The sequence below is a fragment of the Apteryx mantelli genome, chromosome 13 (assembly GCF_036417845.1).
Source record: "Apteryx mantelli isolate bAptMan1 chromosome 13, bAptMan1.hap1, whole genome shotgun sequence".
Lineage (NCBI taxonomy): Eukaryota > Metazoa > Chordata > Aves > Apterygiformes > Apterygidae > Apteryx > Apteryx mantelli.
In genome coordinates, this window is record NC_089990.1 from 10,145,271 (window position 1) to 10,166,043 (window position 20,773).

Sequence of the window (20,773 nt, forward strand, 5' to 3'; positions counted from 1 at the left end):
AGTTAGAGTCCTCAAAATTCACAGAAATTAATCCATTCAGATTAATTATTCCACAGGAAAGAAAATGCTATCAACAGCACACTCGCCAAGACACTAGCTTCTTACTGGTCAGAAAATTGCTATCTACTGCAGATCAGCAAGTGCAAAACCTTCTGGGAGAAAATGGGTAATGGGTGTGAAAATTAAACTGAAAGTCAAATCAGACTTCATTGCTGACAATGGTTTACAGCAATAGGTCACTGAAAAAAGTTAGATTGTAAGCAGGTAAGTGTAAACTTTTCAGCTATCTTTCTGAGAAATCTAGGTGAAATGCACTTATGTTTAAGAATAGTCACTGTATTTATTTATCCTGCTGATACCGCAAGGCACGTTGCTTTTGCAGAGGGAGTTGCCATACCATTCCAGCTTACATGCCAATCACCAAATTGTTAATGCTGGAGCTTCATCTATCAATTAAAATATATACTCATTCAAAAAGTTTTCACTGGAAAAAAGCTGTTGTTTTTTTCTAAATTAGTTTTAATTTAAGTATTCATATTTAAAACCTTCCATTTTTTCCCCTCAAAAGAAACATGATTTTTTTTTCCTTCCCTGTTGTGCTCTGTTTCTGTTTCCTACCATGGGACAAGGGGGACACTTTATCGATATCCTCCCCCATGCTTTTTTGGTGAAAAATATATATTGTAAAAATAATTTTGAAGAAGAGTTTTTTTCAAAGTGTTACACAAAGGGAAAACATTTTATTGACATGATTTGCTTCAGTGGAATTGCACATGTAAGTAACTGCTCACCAACCTAAGAGTCTCAGAATTTTCCTTATTCTTCAGTTAAATTTTTTTTCCCCAGATGTGAATTTCAGTTCTTTCTGAACTGACAAGTTCTGATAAACGGCAGCACATCAGAATTACCAGCAAAATTACCAGCCAGAAAATTAAGAGAAAAAAAGCTAGAATAATCAGGATTGTAGTAATCACTTCTGAAATGGCTTTTGGGAATGGTTTATACTAACACCTATTTATCTGATATTTAGAAGAAAATATTCCTTGAGAGTAATTTACTCCAGAACATGGGTACGTCACAGTGGTAGTTATGTCTACACTCTTTCATTTATCAGAAGCATCAGTATTGCCTATTGATAATTACAGGTACTAGATTAAACACACTAGTCTCACTGTTATAATCTAAAACAACAAATCCTACACCCACAGATGTATGTACCACGTAAGTCTGCAGAGCTATTAGTTTCTGGAAAAGCACAGGATTATTTTAATTCATATTCTAAGCACACTGCTGTCATAGTGACTGAGAAGCTATAATGATGTTTCTGCACATTTCAGGTTGGAACCAGAAAACCAAATATACCATAACTGTAAGCAGGTCCAAGCAACCACCAGTAAGAGTAGGGCCCCCCAAAAGGCAATGTATTTTAAATAAGGTCTACTTTCCATTTAGATTTCTATAAGGAATATAATGTCTGCCTCCATTTAGTCTCCAACAAACAAGTGTCAGCAGAGACCATTGTGTCATTTAAAAATTTCCTTTCTATCCATAAGTGTGAATATGTCCACATATGACAGAATTCTGGCAACTAAAATCAACTAATGAAGATTTACATTAGTAAACAAGAGAAAGTCAAGCTGCATACCTGTTCAATCCCTCAACACATTACTGAAGATATGTAGTAGCAGTGGAACTAAGTTAACATACGGACAGGAGTCCACTGGGAAGCAGGGAGAACCATCAAACAGCATGCAACTATAGAGCATGATTATAACTTCCAGTTGTATCAATGGTACAGAATTCAAATGTGGACTGAAACTGAACCCAGTCCCCTAGTGATGCTTCAATGAACAGTCATATTTCTTCACTAACAGGAAGTCCGATAACATTTGTTCAATTTCCAAATTCAAAGTTTAAAATGACAATACAAAAGGTCGCAGGACCCTTCCTCAATCATTGATTCTTTTTTCAAGGAGATTTGTACTGCTCTTGAAATTTGTGTTACTCTATTTTCAAAAGAAAAGAATGTCTGAGATAACATTAATTAAAAGAAAAGGAAATTTTAATGAAGTTTTGTGGTAGAAATTTCTTTGAACCCCAGATGTCAAAGATCACAGTCTCCTATAATCATGCATGATTGAGTTGTTCAGCCTGATGTCTAGACAGACATCTGAACTAAAATGTTATTCAAAATATTTAAGCAAAGATTTCAGATTTTTAAAATGTGTTTACATACTACATGAAAAATAGACTACCTTTGCCCTTACTTTCTATCATGCCGATAAAAATGCAGAAAGAGTTAAAAGATTTGTGATAGTATGGAATAAGTCATATACAGTCTGATGTCACTGAGGTAAATGTCAAAGGCAATTGAGCTTTCATAAAGTTTGCAGACACAAACTTTAAATCTGCTGTATGCTTTTCTACCAAAGAAATACGTTCTTCTAAGAAACCCATCACTAATGAAATGTTGAAAGTCTGTGACACTGTAAGCTGACTCTGTAATAAAACACTGTAAGTTAGCTTGATTTTACAGGTCTCCAAATATCCTAATTTGAAAAACATTCAGGAACAAGAAGCCTGTTCGCAATTTATCGCTAGGTAAAGCTTCTTTAGTACAAGCACCTCAACTACCTCCCAAAAGAAAACAGTCTATTCTGAGGGTTCCAATTCTCTGTCACTACTATTGATTAATTCCTGCTGTGTGACTTCAAAATAATACTGATAAATACCTCGCTCCCTTGCCCCATCTCACGCACCAATTACACAGAGACACTTGATTTCTCTCTTCTTCTGTGCACTACATCAGAAACATACTTTTCCCTCTTCAACTTGCTTAGTATAGTTCATGACCCAGCGTATCCTCTGCTGCTTCAGGAGTCTTCAGTTCCTTCCTAACAAAAATCTCAGCTGTTGTTTTGCTGTATTTATTAGCACACACGGCCACGGAAGACATATTTTGGTTTTTAGCAGGAAAACCTTTCAAGTTCTTTTGCAGTTTTGCAAGTACAACTGTTGTACTGACTTTGTGATTTTACAGATCAATTCGATAAATTTAGCAGTTAAAAAAAGAAGTAATTTCCTTTTTTTAAAGACCTGAATCAATACTATTCTGATACACACAGAGTTTAGAGTCCCAAAGAAAAATGTATTTAAACCTTTAATTCACTATTGTTTCAAATATCTGAGTAGGAACTTAGTCTTTCATGGACAAAACTAATGCGAGGCCTACTAGTATCAACATCCACTAGAAATTGGAGAGAGACATCTTCATACTTAGTGTATTTTGTCTAGTCTCTCCCTTCAGAGAGATTTTGGCTTGTAAAGTGATGCATTATAGTAACTGTTAGTGACAAACAGTTTTTTCTCCACATTAGACATCATTACTTTCTTATTTTTATAAACCAGCACATTTGACTTTTTAACTGAACTTATTATTCTTCAATTCTCCTAACTGTCCTACAATTTTCTGAAAATTTCGAGAGTGCATGACACAGAGGCATCATTAATCACAAACATTCTGTTAGTCTCCGAGGTTGGAGGATGGCTAGACAGCATGACTTCTCAAGCACCGTAGCAGAACCTCATTTTTGTTTTGTTTAGATTCTTTAGTGGGTAACAGTGACAACTCTAAGAAAGACTGTCCTGAGTCACCTACTAATGACCTGGAAGGGAGACAAAACTGTACAGGCTACGACATAAAAAGAACAGGTTAGGAGTAAGACCAACTTTTTAAATGATCTATTAAGATTAAAGAGATACCCAGCGAAGGGCTACAAAGATGATTAGGGAACTGGAGCATCTCTCTTATGAGGAAAGGCTGAGAGAGCTGGGCCTGTTTAGCCTGGAGAAGAGAAGGCTGAGAGGAGATCTTATCAGTGTGTACAAGTATCTTAAGGGAGGGTGTCGAGAGGATGGAGCCAGACTCTTTTCAGTGGTGCCCAGCGACAGGACGTGAGGCAATAGGCACAAACTGAAACACAGACACTTCCATCTGAACACGAGAAAAAACTTCTTCACTGTGAGGGTGACAGAGCACTGGAACAGGTTGCCCAGAGAGGCTGTGGAGTCTCCTTCTCTGAAAATATTCAAAACACATCTGGACGCGATCCTGTGCAATGTGCTCTAGGTGACCCTGCTTGAGCAGGGGGGTTGGACCAGATGATCTCCAGAGGTCCCTTCCAACCTCAACCATTCTGTGATTCTGTGATACTTTCTTTGTCTATACATATCATGAGATATGACTCTTTGTGATCAAAGTCCAACACAAAGGATTTAACTCAAATGCTCTTTTTTGTCCCAATACCACATATACTAATGAAATTACCTATATTTTAGTCAAACAAGTAAAAGAAATATTAATTTGAATGTTTAGAGACAAACGTGGCTTTCAAACTAGTGTAAAAAGCCATTGTGAGAGAGTAGTTAATTTCCCCAACAATATGGCCACTTCCATAAACAAAATAAAACTTAAAAGAAGGATAACTGTAGATTTATCAAAATCAGTACGACAGCAAACATTAATCACTTTTGTATATTCAGAGCATCACAATAATATAATTTCAGGTAGAGCTCAATTAAGGTAAGCTAATTTCAGGTCATGAGTATTCAAAAAAAATAATATTACTGTGCTTTTCTAGACAGGAAACTCCTGTCATCAACCTTTAAGATACAAATAAAAGGAAACGCTCTATTTTCCAAACCAGTTCAGAAAAAATGAATTGTTTTCCATTCTGTTTTAAAAGCCTCTTCTGATGGAAGGCCTACGTTAGTAAAAATCTAGAGAGTCATGAGCTCACTTTGTTTGTTAGCAGGCATGACAAAGTGTTTTTGAGCATGCAATGGAAGAACATTTTTGGTTCTGAGGAACTATACTATACTATACTGAATCCTTTGGATTCAGTAGAAAAATAACTTAGATCAGGTCCACAGAGATTATGAAAACAGCACCACTCTCCTCAGAGTTAGATGAGTACAAAAAAATGAGTGAGAAGCTTTTCTAATGTATAATTTAAATTAACACATTCAAATACCTTCAGTAGAAAGTATTCAAATTTCAAAAAACATAAAATTTCCATCCCTATCATTAAGTTATAAATAAGAAGAAACCCTTTTTTAAAAAATTTTTCTGTTAATGCATCTCTGCAAGAGATTCAAGTTTTATAAAGCAGAGGCAACTGGACTACCACATAGATTTGTGTTGTTAAGGGAAATAAAAATAATAAACAACCTATCCTGCAGTTTTCAATAATATGATCAACAGCATATTCTGCTATAGCTATACTGATAATATTAAAACAAAACAACCCCCCCCCCACACACACACAAAAAAAATCCAAAGCCTCAGCTGGGGTAAAAACAGACTTATTCTTATGGAGGATTTGTTTCTGAGCAAGAATATGAAAACTATAGATGTCATTTCAATTTTGTCATTATCAATAATATAATAAGCTCTCCCAAAATATTTCTTCAATGTATCAGTTCCTTGACCAATTAAAACTTAATTATAAACCATTTTCACTGGAAACTTTGTGATACTCATGGAGAAAGGGAAGTAATCAGAGAAATAACAAAGCCTTATTACTAATGAAGCTTTCCAGAATATGTTAGACTCAATTTCCAGCAACTTAAAGCCTTTCTGTAGTATCTTAAAGAAAAAAAGGTACTTTATCATATTTTATTTTTAATTTTAAGCTGAGGATCCTTTAGACATTTCCTATGCTGTACAACATTTCTCAGGAACTAAAACCTGGTTACCAGGCCTAGCAGCAAAAGTAGAAGCAATCATACTGATGCTTCTAACTTTTCCCTAGCTTCTTTTGTTGACTGTCAGTGTACCAGATTTAAATAGCCTAATATGTTTCCAGTCTGAAAATGGTACTGAAACCCCCAGAGAAAAATCCTTTCCTGCTTTTGAGAGACCTTGAAGCAAAGCTCTACTCAAAGGAAGGCGGCAGTTCCAGACTCCATTAATATTAAGAACCACTTATCAGATCCTGTAAAGCTTTATTGCTTTCCACCTGGCCTACATTACTTCAATTCCTGAGCATATAATACTACAGAGGACAGTACCATAACCCCTCTCTGCCTTACAAAACCGCAGTACTGTATACTACAGTAATGCAGGAAGTGCCATACTGCCATCTACAGTCAGGATACCCATCAATATAATAATGCACTACTTAATTCCCTTACGGTCAACAGTCACTTTGTTTTAATGTTCTCCCTTAACACTGATAGATCTCAAATTGTTTACATTTCAATGCCTCTTTCAAATGTGACATTTCAAACTTTTAATCCTTGTAGAGAAAGTTATTCTACAGTGCTTAAAGCTACAACTATGAGAAAGGAAAAGACAGACAGGAAGGAGAAAGAGAGCACCTTAAACTTTTCATTACCTGTCTGGTGTGTATGGGGCCTGGGGTCTTAAAGCCTCCTTGACAGCTGCATTCAGAAACACTGTAAGGGTCCGAGCTGCTTGATGAGCACTTGGAGAGCGAGTCACAGCCCACCACAAAGGTGTTATCTAAAGGCAGTTCCTGAATGACATGGTGCTTCTTAGGGGGTACAGGAGTCTCAGGTTTAATTTGAAAGGTAGGCTGTGGAGAAGCAGACTTGTAGTGCTTTGCTAAATCTGGGCTATCTGGCTTAAATGTGGTTGGTGTGGTGGCCCAGTTATATTTTCCCATAGTCTGTTCTTCTAGTTCTACGGGAATGTCTAAAGAGCCATTTATGTGCTCGTGGCCAGGATCATCAGGCTTGGATTCTTCAATTGTCACAAAGTTGAGGAGGAGACTTTTTGGAGAGCGCTTCTTCTTCTTCTTCTTCTTCTTGATCTGCCTATTCTCTTGGTTTGGAGAAACCCATTCACCACTCTGCTTGTTTTTTTGGACAACCTTGTGCCTGGGTGTCTGGCGGCACCGTACTAAAGCAGTAACAAAAATTACCAGGATAACTGTCATTGTGCCTGCAATAATTGCAATGATGATCTTGACATAATCATTCGTTTGTGGGGTTATCTCACCATCCCCAACATTCTGGCCAACTGGAGTTTCCATATTCCTGCGTACTAGCTCTTGAACATAGGAACTATTGGTGACCGTCTCATTCACAAATAAATGTACAAGAGCTATAGTATAGAGAGATTCTGGCTGTCCTAGGTCATTGACTTTTATCACCAGTCTATGCAAGCCATGATCTGATGTAATTACTTTCTCCTTCAAAGTAATATTGCCTGTTAATTGATCAATTGTAAACAAGCCCCTTGAGTTCCCACCTATGATGCTGTAACGGAGCTCTGCATTCATTCCTGTGTCATTATCAACTGCAAAGACTTTAGTAACTACAGACCCTGGACTGGCCGATGTTGGAACCAAATCATATGAATAATTAGATGAAGGAATAACAAAAACAGGCCTGTTGTCATTTACATCAACAACATTGATGGTCACTTTGGCAGTCGAAGAGCGCTGCACTCTTCCTCCATCCACAGCTTTCACCTGAAAAGTATATGACCCCTGCTGTTCCCTATCAAAGGTAATATTAGGTCTTATTACACCAGTAAGCGGATCAATAATAAAATTGTCTCTACCATTTAATATAGAGAGAGTTACTGCAGCATTCTCACCAGAGTCAGCATCTGTAACTGTGATAAGCCCCACTGTACCATACATGGGTAAGTTTTCTGGCACATAGAAATTATATTCGTTGTGTGTGAAAGCAGGGCTGTTGTCATTCTGGTCCAAGACTGACACTGTCACAGTAGCATTGGTCTGCAAAGGTGGCATCCCATTATCCTTAGCCAGTACAGTGAAGGAGTACCTGTCTTGCTTTTCCCGGTCCAGCTTTCTCACTGCTGTCAGAATGCCTGTACGGCGATCAAGGTTGAAAATAGGGGGTGCATCAGAACCCAGGATATAGCTGATCTCAGCATTGCGTCCACTGTCAGCATCCGTAGCGCTTATCTTGGTTAGCTGCGTACCAGGAGCATTGTTTTCAGGGATGGAAAGACCTATGATAGGCTGTGTAAAAACTGGGGCATTGTCATTTTCATCTTTAATTTTGATCAAGAGCATAGCAGACTGATTTAAGGGAGGCTTCCCTGAATCTGAAGCCACTATTTTAATGGCATATTCTCGTGTAGCTTCATAGTCAAGAAACGTGGCTGTCTCCAGAAGAAACTGGTTATCAAAAACTGGCTTTAATCTAAATGGAACATCATGATCTGTAAAACAAGTAACTTTTCCATTCAGATCAGCATCCTTGTCCATTACTGTTATCAGTGCAATTTTTGTATTAAGTGGAGCTTTCTCAGATAAAAGCACTGTTCCATTCACCGGATTGATGATGTATCTTGTGTCTATTGATGGGACATTGTCATTAATATCTGTGATATTAACAGTCACTGTTGCTTTTGATGGAGTTGAACTGCCATCACTTGCCAAAACAGTTAATTTGTGTACAGGAGATTCCTCTCTGTCTAGCGGTTCTCTTATGGTGATTAGGCCAGTAGCATTATCAATGGCAAACAGCCTTTTAGCCAAACTGGAGATCTGATTGCTGAAATAGAAGTGAATTTGTGCATTTGAGCCAAGGTCTGCATCAGTGGCATGGAGCTGAGAAACAGAAGTACCCACTGGAGCATTTTCTGGAATACTAACTTCGATGTCATTCTCCTTAAACACTGGGCGATTATCATTCACATCGGTCACAGTGACTTGCAGAATGGCAGTGCTGGATCTTGGAGGAGTTCCACCATCTTCAACTTTAATCTTCATCACATACGTATCCTTCTGCTCCCTATCCAGGATCTGTTGGACAATCAGTTGAGGCCACTTATCTCCCTCAGGTGTCTCAATTATATCAAGACCAAATACATTTTGACCCTACAAGACACAGAAAGAATGCACTTCAGTATGGCAAAATATTTACGTAGACAAACATCTCAGCAATGTTCTGAAATTCTCATGAAATGTATATACAGTATACAGAAATGCACACAGCTTGAAATCTTTAGCTGGATTCCCATTCTGCTGTTTCTTTAGATAAGCAGAGAGGAAGAATATTGCAATTATCCTCTCTTCTCTTCTCCCATCTCTCATCCTTCAGAGGAGGAAAGGATGTAAAGGCAATTTTTAAGCTGTATCTTCCATAAGGGCAGATCACTAAAACTGAATGTGCAGGATAAACAGAAAAAAACCCAAAGCTATTCAAACTCTATAAAGATGCTGAATAATTAGAATTTTGTTTATATTCCTTATGTCTGCCATACTTGCAATACTGAACAACTGCTGCTGGCCTGGTTCCTTTTATTGTGCTTGCCTCTAACCTTTACTAATGAGTAAAGGTCATAATAGTATGTGTGCTCTAAACTCATTTGGGACACTTAGGAACAAAGGGAAAGAAAATATTCCTAGTGTGCAAGGTTCCTTATTTCTTATTTTTTGCAAAAGATTTGCATTCACTGCATCTTGCTGCCCACCATTAAGTGAATGTATTTATAGGTACATATAGCCATATAAGGCTGTTCATCTTCATTGATATGTTTTGTCAGCATCAGAATTTCACTATACCTGAGTAATCATTTCTTTCATAGAAAAGAGCCATTCATCCATGTTTCAAAAATAGTTCACCAGTACTTGTGACACAGTGGCACAGGATTTGTGACAACATTAAACAACATCCTAAAGTGAACTAGCATGCATTTTGAAAGAGTAAAACAAATAGAGTTTTGACTTCTTCTATGCTCTCCATAAAGGCGAAATGCAAGTTACATCTTCACCATATTACAGTTCTAAAAGCATTCTCTCAATTTTAGGAGTGGTGATTAATTGGAGATAATCTGGCTAGTAGTTATTTGCAATAAATATCATAATTATTGCAAATGATGAATTATATATTATATGTTTTAACAGAGATTTCCAGAAAAGTGTAACAGAAGTGGCAGGGGGAGGGAGGCACAAAACAAAAAGAAAACCCAATAAACCATCCCTTCAGCTATCTTTTATTTCATTTGCACGCAAGTTCACAGATGTGCACTGATTATTCTGTCATTAGTTTTTCTTTCTCTCTCTCTCATCTCTTTTCAGCTTAAACTATCAAGAATGACAAAGAGGTATTTTTCATTATAGTGCATGAATTTGATACAAAACAACTTCACTTCTCCATCACTAGCAATAAGCTACTGGAGAAACCGAAAAGAATGCAAAGAGCTCTTCCAGATTAATTATCCATATTTTCGTTTTTTTTTTAAATGAAAACATGTTTTCCATGAATATTTCTTAGTATTCATTACAGACTTAGACATCTTTTAAACCACCAAAATAAAGAGAAAAATATAGTTCTTATTCAAGCAAAAGTATTTCACATGGTTTAAGGGATAAGATTAGGAGGTGTGACTTTAAGCTGCATTTTAACAAACTCATATTCTAAGAACAGACAGTTCTCCCATTTTAAACACTCCCCAAATTATGAAACATTGCAGAAACAAAATTTTAAGACTACAACTATCTAATTCTCTCCTTCATGAACAAAGAAACTCTGGCAGAAACATGCATAAAAACCTTCAGGATGAAATTCCTGATGTTGAAGTATAAGGATATGTTGTCATTAAAATTTCAATGAAGCCAAAGTTTCTTTCATAAAGTCAGATTCTTATTCAGATTGAATAGTACCTCTGTCACCACACTATCCCAGTGATATCAAGGTTCTGTTCACATTAGGAAGGGTATCAAAAAACTGTTTGCAGTAGAAGTATAATATATAATTAACACATATGTAGTACCTTTTGCCATTAAAATGACTTAAAAAAAAAATCCACTGCATTATCTCCACCACTGTAGAGGGATGGGTGTGAGGGAAAAAAAAATATATATTTTTTAATCTAAAAAAAAAAAAAAAGGCAGTTTAAGCAATGCAACCTAACAATTTGAGCCAAAATGAGGTTCTGTCCATCTTAGAGGCAGAATTAGCTTAAATAGGCTCTGAGTTCTGATCACAAGACTCTTTCTCAGGGCAATAAGCCACTCTGTTACCTTATTCAATTTTCATAGCATCCTTTTGAGTGGATTCATGCACTATATTGCAGTCTTTGAAATAATGAAATTGATATTCTTATCGTGAACTCCCTGCTGCATATTTACCTGATCATTTGTAATGGATCCAAAGGTCCTTTTCGGAGTTGTTTTGGGCTGTCATGTAAATAAAAAATTAGAGAGTGTTTTTTTTAAATTGTAACATTTAGGTAGATTAATAAATACATAATCAATGAAACACAAACACTTAACACAAATTGGAAGAGCATCTAGTATTACAGACAGGACTGCATGTGGCAGGATGTGCCTGAAGTCTACACATAAGCTTGCCTCTAGACATGCACACTGCAGTATCACAAACAGTCTCACTGAACTGATGAAATACAGAGTACACTGATATTGTAACGAATGCTCTTTCGGGACAATTTTCATGTGGGCTTCACTGCCAAGAAGAACTGGAAAAAGATCAGTTTCTGGTTAATGCAGGTACCAGCAATATGGTCTGTTGTGCCCAAAACATCTTATGAATTTACATTTTCACCAATAAGCTGACAGAACACATTGATTTCTCAAAGAAATAGAGAACGCAGGAGGAAGGGAAAGAATAATGTGCTAAATAACTACACAGAACAGCTACTTGTGATACACAAGTACTCTGAAATTAAGACAATCACTATCTGCTATTTTTAAAACATTACAAATTACACAACTGTATATACAATTATACAGTTATTATATACAATATGATAATTATACAGTGTGACAGACAAAGGGTAGATTTACGTTGTCCTCAATCTTCGTTCAAGAAGAGTACTCTTTAGAGAAAGGCACATGAGCAAAGGCAACTCATTGTTTTGTATCTGAGATCACGTCCTATACGTAATAGCAATACTTTTCTTCACATACTGTAAGTTAAAAAGACGCTTTCTAGCATGTGTAACTTCTCTAGCTCAACTGAATCTTGTACAAGAGTCAATGGCTAGACAATATGCATATGATAAACTTTTACTAGTGACTTAAGTTAATTTATTTCAATGAATACTGCAAGGAGCTGGAGTGCACACTTCATTGCTGCACCTCAGCAATCCTCTTAAAATCAGCTAGTTTCATTATTTGTAATAATCTGACCCTGCTGGAAATGCAAAACAAGCAGATTTAAAATGATTAAGTTCTAGAAGGTCTAATATAGCAATACTGGAAAATAAAATTGGGGGGTGAAGGTGGGAGGGGGAAATCGGGTTCCCATTACAAATTATTTATGATGGTTTCCTACCTGTAGTGTAAACCTATTTTAACTAGTTCAGCAATATATTAAAAAGTAATTACTTAATAGTAAAACCTTTGGCAGAAACTAATGCAGCTGTTTGCTACCTCCTAGTAATTTCAGATGTAGCGAGATAGAAACCCTTTGCAGGTCTCCTGAAAAATTTAAAGGTAGGTCCTAGCCACTGTTTCTTTGCCTGTTTTTGTCAAAAGACGTATGGAACTGCTATACAACTACAGTGTTGTATTTGCAAAGAAAAGATTATAGCAGCAGAGTTTCAATTTCCAGTGCAGAATACTGTATAATAACTATACAATGGACAGCTTTTCTTAATAAAAGCTGAAAATTAAACTTGCATTTTTCTTTCAAACGTGACACTTTGAATGTGAAAATGTGAATTCCCAAAGCCAAGCTAAAGTCCTAAACACAAAATATTCTATATGACAGGCATTAATGGATGTAAGTTACTATAATAGGTGGATATTAGAACACTCAGAACCATAACTCCTTAAGTGTTGTAGCTCTAATAAAGGCCCCTTGTCTGCTATCACTTACACAGTGTGCAATTCACGTGTTCATGCATTCAAAAAGATCAGTCTGTTACACCGCTCTCCTATTTAAAGGATGCGAAGTCGCTACTCCCATCATTGTGCACAGCTTACAACTCAAGTTACTTGAAATGCATGCTATTAATATACATGATCACCTCAAAAGAGAAAATAAAATTTAGAAGATATGAAATTTTTACAATAAAAAACTTGACTGATGCAAAGTTTCTTACATATTTGAAACATTAACTGTTTGTCAAAAGAACTACAGATTTGAGAATGTGGGCCAAAATTCCCGCGAGCTTAGTTCATTCCGTGGTTTCAGTTTCCTTTGAAGCAAACCAAGCTTAAGTCTGAATAAGTTGAACTTCAGATCCATAGTAAAAGTAGGACTTGGAAGCTTCCAATCATACATGAACCTGAACTGAAGTTGTTTGTTGATTCAGAATCCTAATTAGCTTTACCTGTACATAAAAGCCGAGAACATCACTTAAACAAAATCTATATAATAATTAGCTATTTCTCAGCCTCTGATTGTAAAAAAGCCTCTATAATACACAGCACTGCCACAGCTTTCCCCTCCATATATATGATCAAACAAAGCCTTATTCTCGGGAAGCAGATCAAAAGCAAAATGCTACAGTAGGGATCAGTAAAGCATAAGAATAATAATGAACCATTTTATGCTGGAAGGGAGAAGAAAAGTAGAAAATATAGTATGGAAGGAATAAGTAGACAATCAGGACCATTAATAATGATTTTCTGAACAAAGAAAAGGCTAGAAAGTATACCTAAGCACAGAATTACTTTCTTGGAAATCTAAACTTAATGTTGCTACAAAATGACCAAAACAGTTCTAACAATTACATCTCTTGAGCCTCCTTAATCCTTTTGGATGAACTGTTCCTTTCTGTAAAGCGTTGCATTCAACCTTGTCATATTCTGAACAGTGCCAGCTTTATTTTTTAAGATAGATAGGAATATTTTTGCTGTCATCCTCAATTAACAACTTCACATCTAATTCTCAGAGCATTTTTATTAGAACATGTTCACCTCCCTTAAAAATAAATAATTATAGACAGAAGATGGTACATTTTTCACAAATTTGCTTTTTTGCTGACCTTAATTTTTCTGAACAGCCTACACTTAAAGTGAGCCTCACCTCCATACCTAAAAAAAAATCTTAATACTTTAACATACAAACTTTAAAAAGGAGAGAACATGGATAGGTGGAAAGTACCCACACACATACTTAACTATTCTCTGCTGCGTACAGCACCCGGTTTCAAGAGAATCTCTTCCCATCTTACATGTTCAGTCTGCAAAATCCTGTTCACCTTTTTTTTTTTTTTTGATGAGATTTAACTTCTTTTGAAACAGTTTTTTTTTTTAAAGAAACAAAGCTTTAATTTTAATTAAAAAATTACATACCTCTACAGACTAGGATAGACTAGATAGGAGTAATGTTGTATCCACACTACTGTGTTACTGTGATGTAAAACTACCAAGATGATAGCTTAAAATAAGCTGGAAGCTGGAACTGGGCTGTCATTTGAATGGTCTTGCACAATTTGGTTCAATGTACAATTATATACTCCAGCAAAATATTTAACTGCCCCACAACGCTTGAAGGAATTTATCTTCACAATACTCCTGCTATATGAACAGTATTATCATTGTCTATAGACAGCAAATTGAAATATAGAGACATTTTACCAGTTGTCCAAGGTTTGTAGCTTGTCTGAAAGAGCCAGCCACTTCGATTCAATTATGACTCATGTCTTAAACTAAAATTAATAAATATAAGCCCTTCTTTTAGAGACACTTCTCAAAAGAAGAAAGGTTAACAGCTGTAGATAAGGGAACTAGGGAAGTAACCTCCCTTCCTAACCCTAACAGTTGTTTAGAGATATTCACACACACTCTGTTGAACAGGAAATGATTCAATACCCGAAACATGGATTAAGACATTAAATATGTTTGAGCTTTGCCCTAAATTACCATATTCCTACAACTTGATAATGCTCCAGACACCTGTCCTGTTCTCTTTGAGTCAAAATACAGACATATAATGAAGTAAAAATGTAGGATTTATGTCAGGTAAAAAATTAAATTTATTGCACAAGTGAATTTTGATAACAGCGTAATACAGGTGACAATTATAGATTTGCTCACTTTCCTAGTTAAGAACAGCAATAGGGACAGAACTAAATATATCTAAGGAAGGGAAAGAAATAAGTACATGTTTTAGTGATAACTTTCCAAAGCATTACTGTGCTTTCAGAGGTAACAGGTAACAGTTCTGAACTGCTCTTCAAAACAGCCACTAAATCACAAGCCCATTTTGCTTTTACAGCCATACAAGATACCTTAGGCTCCTAATCACACATTTTAGAGTTCTTAGATGAATGCTGATTGGGTGCTGTAGCAGTGTGAACCCTTCTGCTCGCTACCTGCTCTATATCCAGATCAGTACTTTCAGGCAGAAGGGGATTCAATCTGGCAGCTACTTGTATGCAAGAAAATACAAACTAGTGAGACCTCTGAAAATTCCTTTGACCTAAAGCAGAGACAGTCCAGGATTCTCAACTTTCATTAATTTCAGTGCAAACCAAGGGCTATGGACACATATGGATTTCACTTATGACAAATAAAAATAAATAAATAAATAAACAGATTCTGTTAAAGGTTTTCTGTTTAAAAGGAGTGCAAATGTTTATAAACCTATGTTCATTAACTTATTGGTATTATCTGATTCACTCTTATCCACACCAAACAAATACTTCAAGAAAAAAGATGGTTTCTTTAAACAGATGACAACTTTATTGAGCCAAATCCATATCCTAACTTTTAATACTGTAGTTTTACTAGAAAGTTATTTAGCAGAGTTATCTTATTTGATCTAAAGCCCTTCTAAACTTGTGTCAGCTATGAGCAAAACCCACTGTATCTTCCCTTTATGTTTACTTTCAGGAAAAATGTTGACAAAGGTTTTCATCTGAATGGCATGAATCTCACACACACACACACACACGCACGCACACGCACACGTGCACACGCGCACACACCTCCCCCTCCGCCCTCTCTTCAGGGTTCTTAAGTCTCCAGAAACATACTGAAAATAGAAGAACAAAATAAAAAGTTCTCTAGATTTACATCACAAGGGCATTCTTTCTTCTACAGAAACCATACTTCAGCATCACTGTATCACTCTTACGAATTTTGCCATTAAAAATACAGTCTTAATGCAGAAAATTTACAATTCACACAGGCAAAAACATAATAGAATGAGTAATAATCTCATATAATAGAGTTCTTTCATTTTCAGTAGTAATTCTGTCAACATTCACAAATAACTTTCAGGGCCGTAGGCCTAGGGGCAAATACTGCTGAAATGAACACAACAGTAAGCCTTTCTCAGACCTTTATTCTTGCAGGGTTTTGTAAAACTCAAAGAAGAGAAAGTTTGTGTTAAGCATTTAACTACCCCAGAGGATCATTTCTGCTTTGAAAAAAATGCTTTTCCAAATAATAAAAACTTATCCTTTTTGCATTATTCTGAGAAAATAACGCTGAGCTACTATATTAAACTGTAAAAGTATGCGACATATGCAAGTGCAAGATGCCACTTCACTACATATTGGAAGATAACAAATAACACTGCATTTTCAGAGTAATAAATCTGGCACAGTCACTCAGAAGATGCACAGCGTGCCAGTAAGTACTAAAAATAGTACTAGAGATACTGTAGAGATTGGATTCTAAAACTGATTAAATAAAAGTCTGTTTACCATGTTGATCAGGGAATGCTAGGGACAGACCAAAAATTTATTTTCTGATGCTGGATTTATCAGGAAGCCAAACTGCCTCCTTCCTCCTCCAGTATTTCTGACTCCTACTTATCTGAATCAGTAGAACAAAACCAGAAGAGATAAAAGGAAGAAACATCTCCTCACTGTAAGGTAGTAACTCTACCTTTCAAAGCCAATTCTGAAAAGAAATCTTATGCTATTTGAATGTATTGGAAGATTCATGAAATAAACAGTCATGACTTTCTATTTAGCAGTCACATTCCCAAAAGCTCCTTCCCTGTGCATTGTTTGGGTCCAAAAATCTTAAGATTAAAAGCACATTTGATATACAATTTTATAAGTGAACATATTCAATAATATATTCCTTTCTATAAACAAAAAACCCTCAATTCCAATTAGATTTCTAGTTCTGCCTACCAATGACTCACATAACTCAAGTGAGAGAAAAAGCAAGCTCTCCCAGGACTGGATCCTCTCAAAGTTCTTTCTTGAGGTCAGTTCAATCAGTGTCCTAAAACGGATGCTCCCAATTTACACTATACATAGTGCAGTGATACAAAAGGTAAATGGTGCATGGTGCAAAAAAATTCCTTCATAATATGTATGCAAAAAACCTGACTCGCTGCTTTCCTTTCCTTAGTGGAAAATAGCAACACCTTTTGGGCAGCCAACATTATCACAACCACCAAACACCAATGAGGCCCTACTAATGAATTAGAACCAAGAACGTCCCCTAGATTTCTCATAACTACTCCACTAAGACAGTAACCTCAAGTTAAAGGTATATCACAACTCCCATAGAACTGATCTTACTTTGATACACTTGCTAACAAAGACTGCATCTCTCAGCCACATCCAGGTTAGAAATAGGAAAATGATCATAAGAAGGTAGCCTCAGGGGATGATGACCTGATTCAATGAGAAGCTTAGGCTTCATATGCTAAAAAGAACATGATGTAAATAATTGAATCTACCAAACCAAAACCATTAAAAGGTCCAACTGAGCATTCAATATATTTGCCAAGAATTCTGGATGATGTTGACAGTTCATGGCTTAAATTATTTGTATTGTAATTTTTATGCGTATGAAACAACTATTGGACTACTACAGAGGTTAAAAATCCATAAAATTAATATAAATTCTAACAGAAAACTAGGTAGTCCATATACTACAAGAAACAGATTCATGTTCTGATATTTTATGAACAAAGCATCCTGGATATTTATCTTGAACAAATATTTCATTTCTGTGAAACAACAGATGGTGTGAAACTGATGCAAAGAAGAAAAGTTCTATCAATCATTCCTGGTCTGTTTTGAAGACCGACTTTGGAATTACGGTATTCACATTGGTGCTGGCATTTTACACAAAAGTCAATTCACTAATGGAAAATACTTATGTATAATTCCAGAATACTATTTTTGAGATTACATGGGAAACAGAATGGGAAACAAAACAGAAAATACTATTCTGTTTATACCTTTAAATGTACTACAACAAATAGGTTGGAAAAGTCCCTAAGGGAAATGAGGATGAAAATTATATTGCTGGGGCTAAAAGTGAGGAAAAAAAGTAATCTCAAAGTGAAAAAGCCATATAATATCCCATTCTGAAAAGCACAGAGGAACATCCTGACTCAAAAGAAGAAGAAGAAGAGAAAAAGACAATTTGCTTGATAAGGCAAAGAGAAAAAAAAATTACAATAATTTGACTTTGGAACATCAGCAACAACCAAAGCAATAATACACACCACATTAATAGAGCCAGCAATTATAGCACAATGTGAGAAAAATGTATTTCAATACTGACAGCTGATGACTCAGAATTCATTCCTTCTACCAATGTTTCTTTTTGTTTCTTTAAAATTGTCTGAAATGCTCTTTGCTACATATCCCAGCTTCAAAAGCTCTATAGGACCTAAGTGTTCAAACCAATTATATTTTTAGACTAGGGAATATAAATTACTTTGTAATAAACCTTTCTTTCAGAAATAAAAATAACCATACTAATGCAGTCAAGTGCCACGATCCATAGTTGACACTGGATTTAAATCTGTTCTTTAATAGCTAAAAGAATGCAGTTTTGGACTTACCTTTCTCTTCTCCCCATGCTTTCTTTTCTTAAGGAAGAAAAATATTACATACTGTGTATTATGGGTAAAACAGCAAAGACTATTTGTCTATCAATAACATCCAATGTTAAAAAGCAGAAGTAAAAACAAAAGCATATTATTACTCTATAAGTGTCTTTATTATTTTAATTATATATTTTATGAAAAAAAAATCCAGGAAGAATGGAAATTCTACTGTTTTCAAAACATATTTTAAAAATTAAAAATCCTTCTCCCCTCAAAAAACAGAGGTCATGGAAAAGCAAGTTGGGACAAGAGAGAAATCTGGAAGTTTTGTGAATATTATCTTTCTCCTTTACTTCTGCTCTTTCTTTGCTGAAATTTTTCTTTGTTAGCAACTTTTTAATCATCTCATATGTATGTGTGAAAAGGCAAATACTCGTGAAATAACTTGGAATGTGGAATAATAATAATAATATGGAATAACTTTGAGATGTGAATGCAGCCTGCCAAAAACATCATTCTAGGTTTCTCATGATAGACATCCAAAATATAAATAAAAGTTGTATTACTGCTTCCATTAGAATAACTTTAGGAAATGGAAAATAATCCTCACACAAATATTCTGAAACTAGTTTTATGGTTTCAAAGAACTTCGACTCCCTAGCAATAAGCTTTTGCAGCAATACAGACCAATTAGTTAGTTTTTGTTTTAGAACCTGTGGTAACGATGGCGAGAAAAAATTAATGAAATTCAAATGTTTCATGAATGGATCATGGTAGTTGTTGACTTCTTTAGTAATAAGGTTCTTACTGAGTAACTAATGAGGTTAGCAGCAAATTTTTAAAGAAAGAAAACGACAGAATAATAACCACTGAATACACTGGTGATGACTACTACATCAGGACAAAAAAAGTCAATCTCACTAACATAACTGACTAATAAACGGTCCGAAATTCAGAAATCTATGTGAGGTCAGTCTTTAAAGATAAAATACCACCAAAGAGAAACAGCTTAATTCACAGATATTGACACTGAACATACAAAAGTAATGTAGTAGCACAATGGAGCAAACTCTGAGCGTATTTTGAAAAGGTGCTTGTTCTTTCCTCTGTGACATACAAACCATGAACAGTCTTTAAAGTATTGTAAGTTTTGAGACAGTAGTAAAGATTATGGCTGCAGTATAATTTGTCCTAAGTGCATTGTTAGCAAGCTGCCAGAATAAAATATGTCCCATTTATAAAACTGCTAAAAATACATATATATTGTCTAAGCCATAATGATTTCTTCTACTGGATCTGAGAAAAAGCTTCCAGAAGAAGCAATCTGTTAGAACTGTTCTCACCTACCAGTTTTGGGGAAAGACTACAGCTGGAAACCTGTAAGCCATATTTGACCTCTAAGTATTTGGGGAGGCCCTGATTTATACAAAAAGATAGGAGGGATGAATTTTCAAGCAGCACAGGAAAGTGAGAAAGACAGAAAGAAATCAGGTGTCCTTTTCATAGACAGAAATTAAGCTTTCAGGAAGAGGCTTACACCTCACTCCTTGGACAGCTGCAAGATCAAGACATGTTCAGCTAGCTACAGATCCATTTCACTGTTAGCTTTGGTAGCTTCAAAAAAAGGGAAGACAAACAGTTATTAGTGAAAGAGCTACAAATACTACACCTGGACCGTGTATTAAGCAGTTACCTGCTTAAGGAGCTACCAATAACTGCAACGGGAAAGACAGTTATTCATGAAATGGCAACTGATAACTGCATGGGGATTCTCAGACTTAACCTGTAAGTGAAAAACCCCAGTAACACATTGCAGCACAACATACTAAAGCTGTTACCAGTATCAAAAACTGTTAATAACTCATTGTGGTAAAATACCACAATCATAAATGAACAAACAACTACTACTCACTGAAATAACGCACAGGTTAGGTAAGTATGAAGGCAAATGGAAACATGATGAAATCTGAGGCCTTTGAAACACTTGTAGATAGTTGTTTGAAAGTCATCAACAAGTCACAGAAACATCTTAATAGAG

The 20,773-nt window shown here is 35.7% G+C and overlaps 1 protein-coding gene across 1 annotated transcript in view; it reads right to left on the reverse strand.

The window, feature by feature from the left end:
* The window catches only part of PCDH11X (protocadherin 11 X-linked), a 542,595-nt gene that overhangs the window by 452,543 nt on the left and 69,279 nt on the right, over positions 1–20,773 (reverse strand). Inside the window, exons 3-4 of the mRNA XM_067304432.1 lie at positions 11,142–11,189; positions 6,399–8,885 (exon numbers count right to left, since the gene is read on the reverse strand). Of these exons, the coding sequence (XP_067160533.1) occupies positions 6,399–8,885; positions 11,142–11,189 (2,535 nt within the window). The remainder of the gene's footprint in view (positions 1–6,398; positions 8,886–11,141; positions 11,190–20,773) is intronic.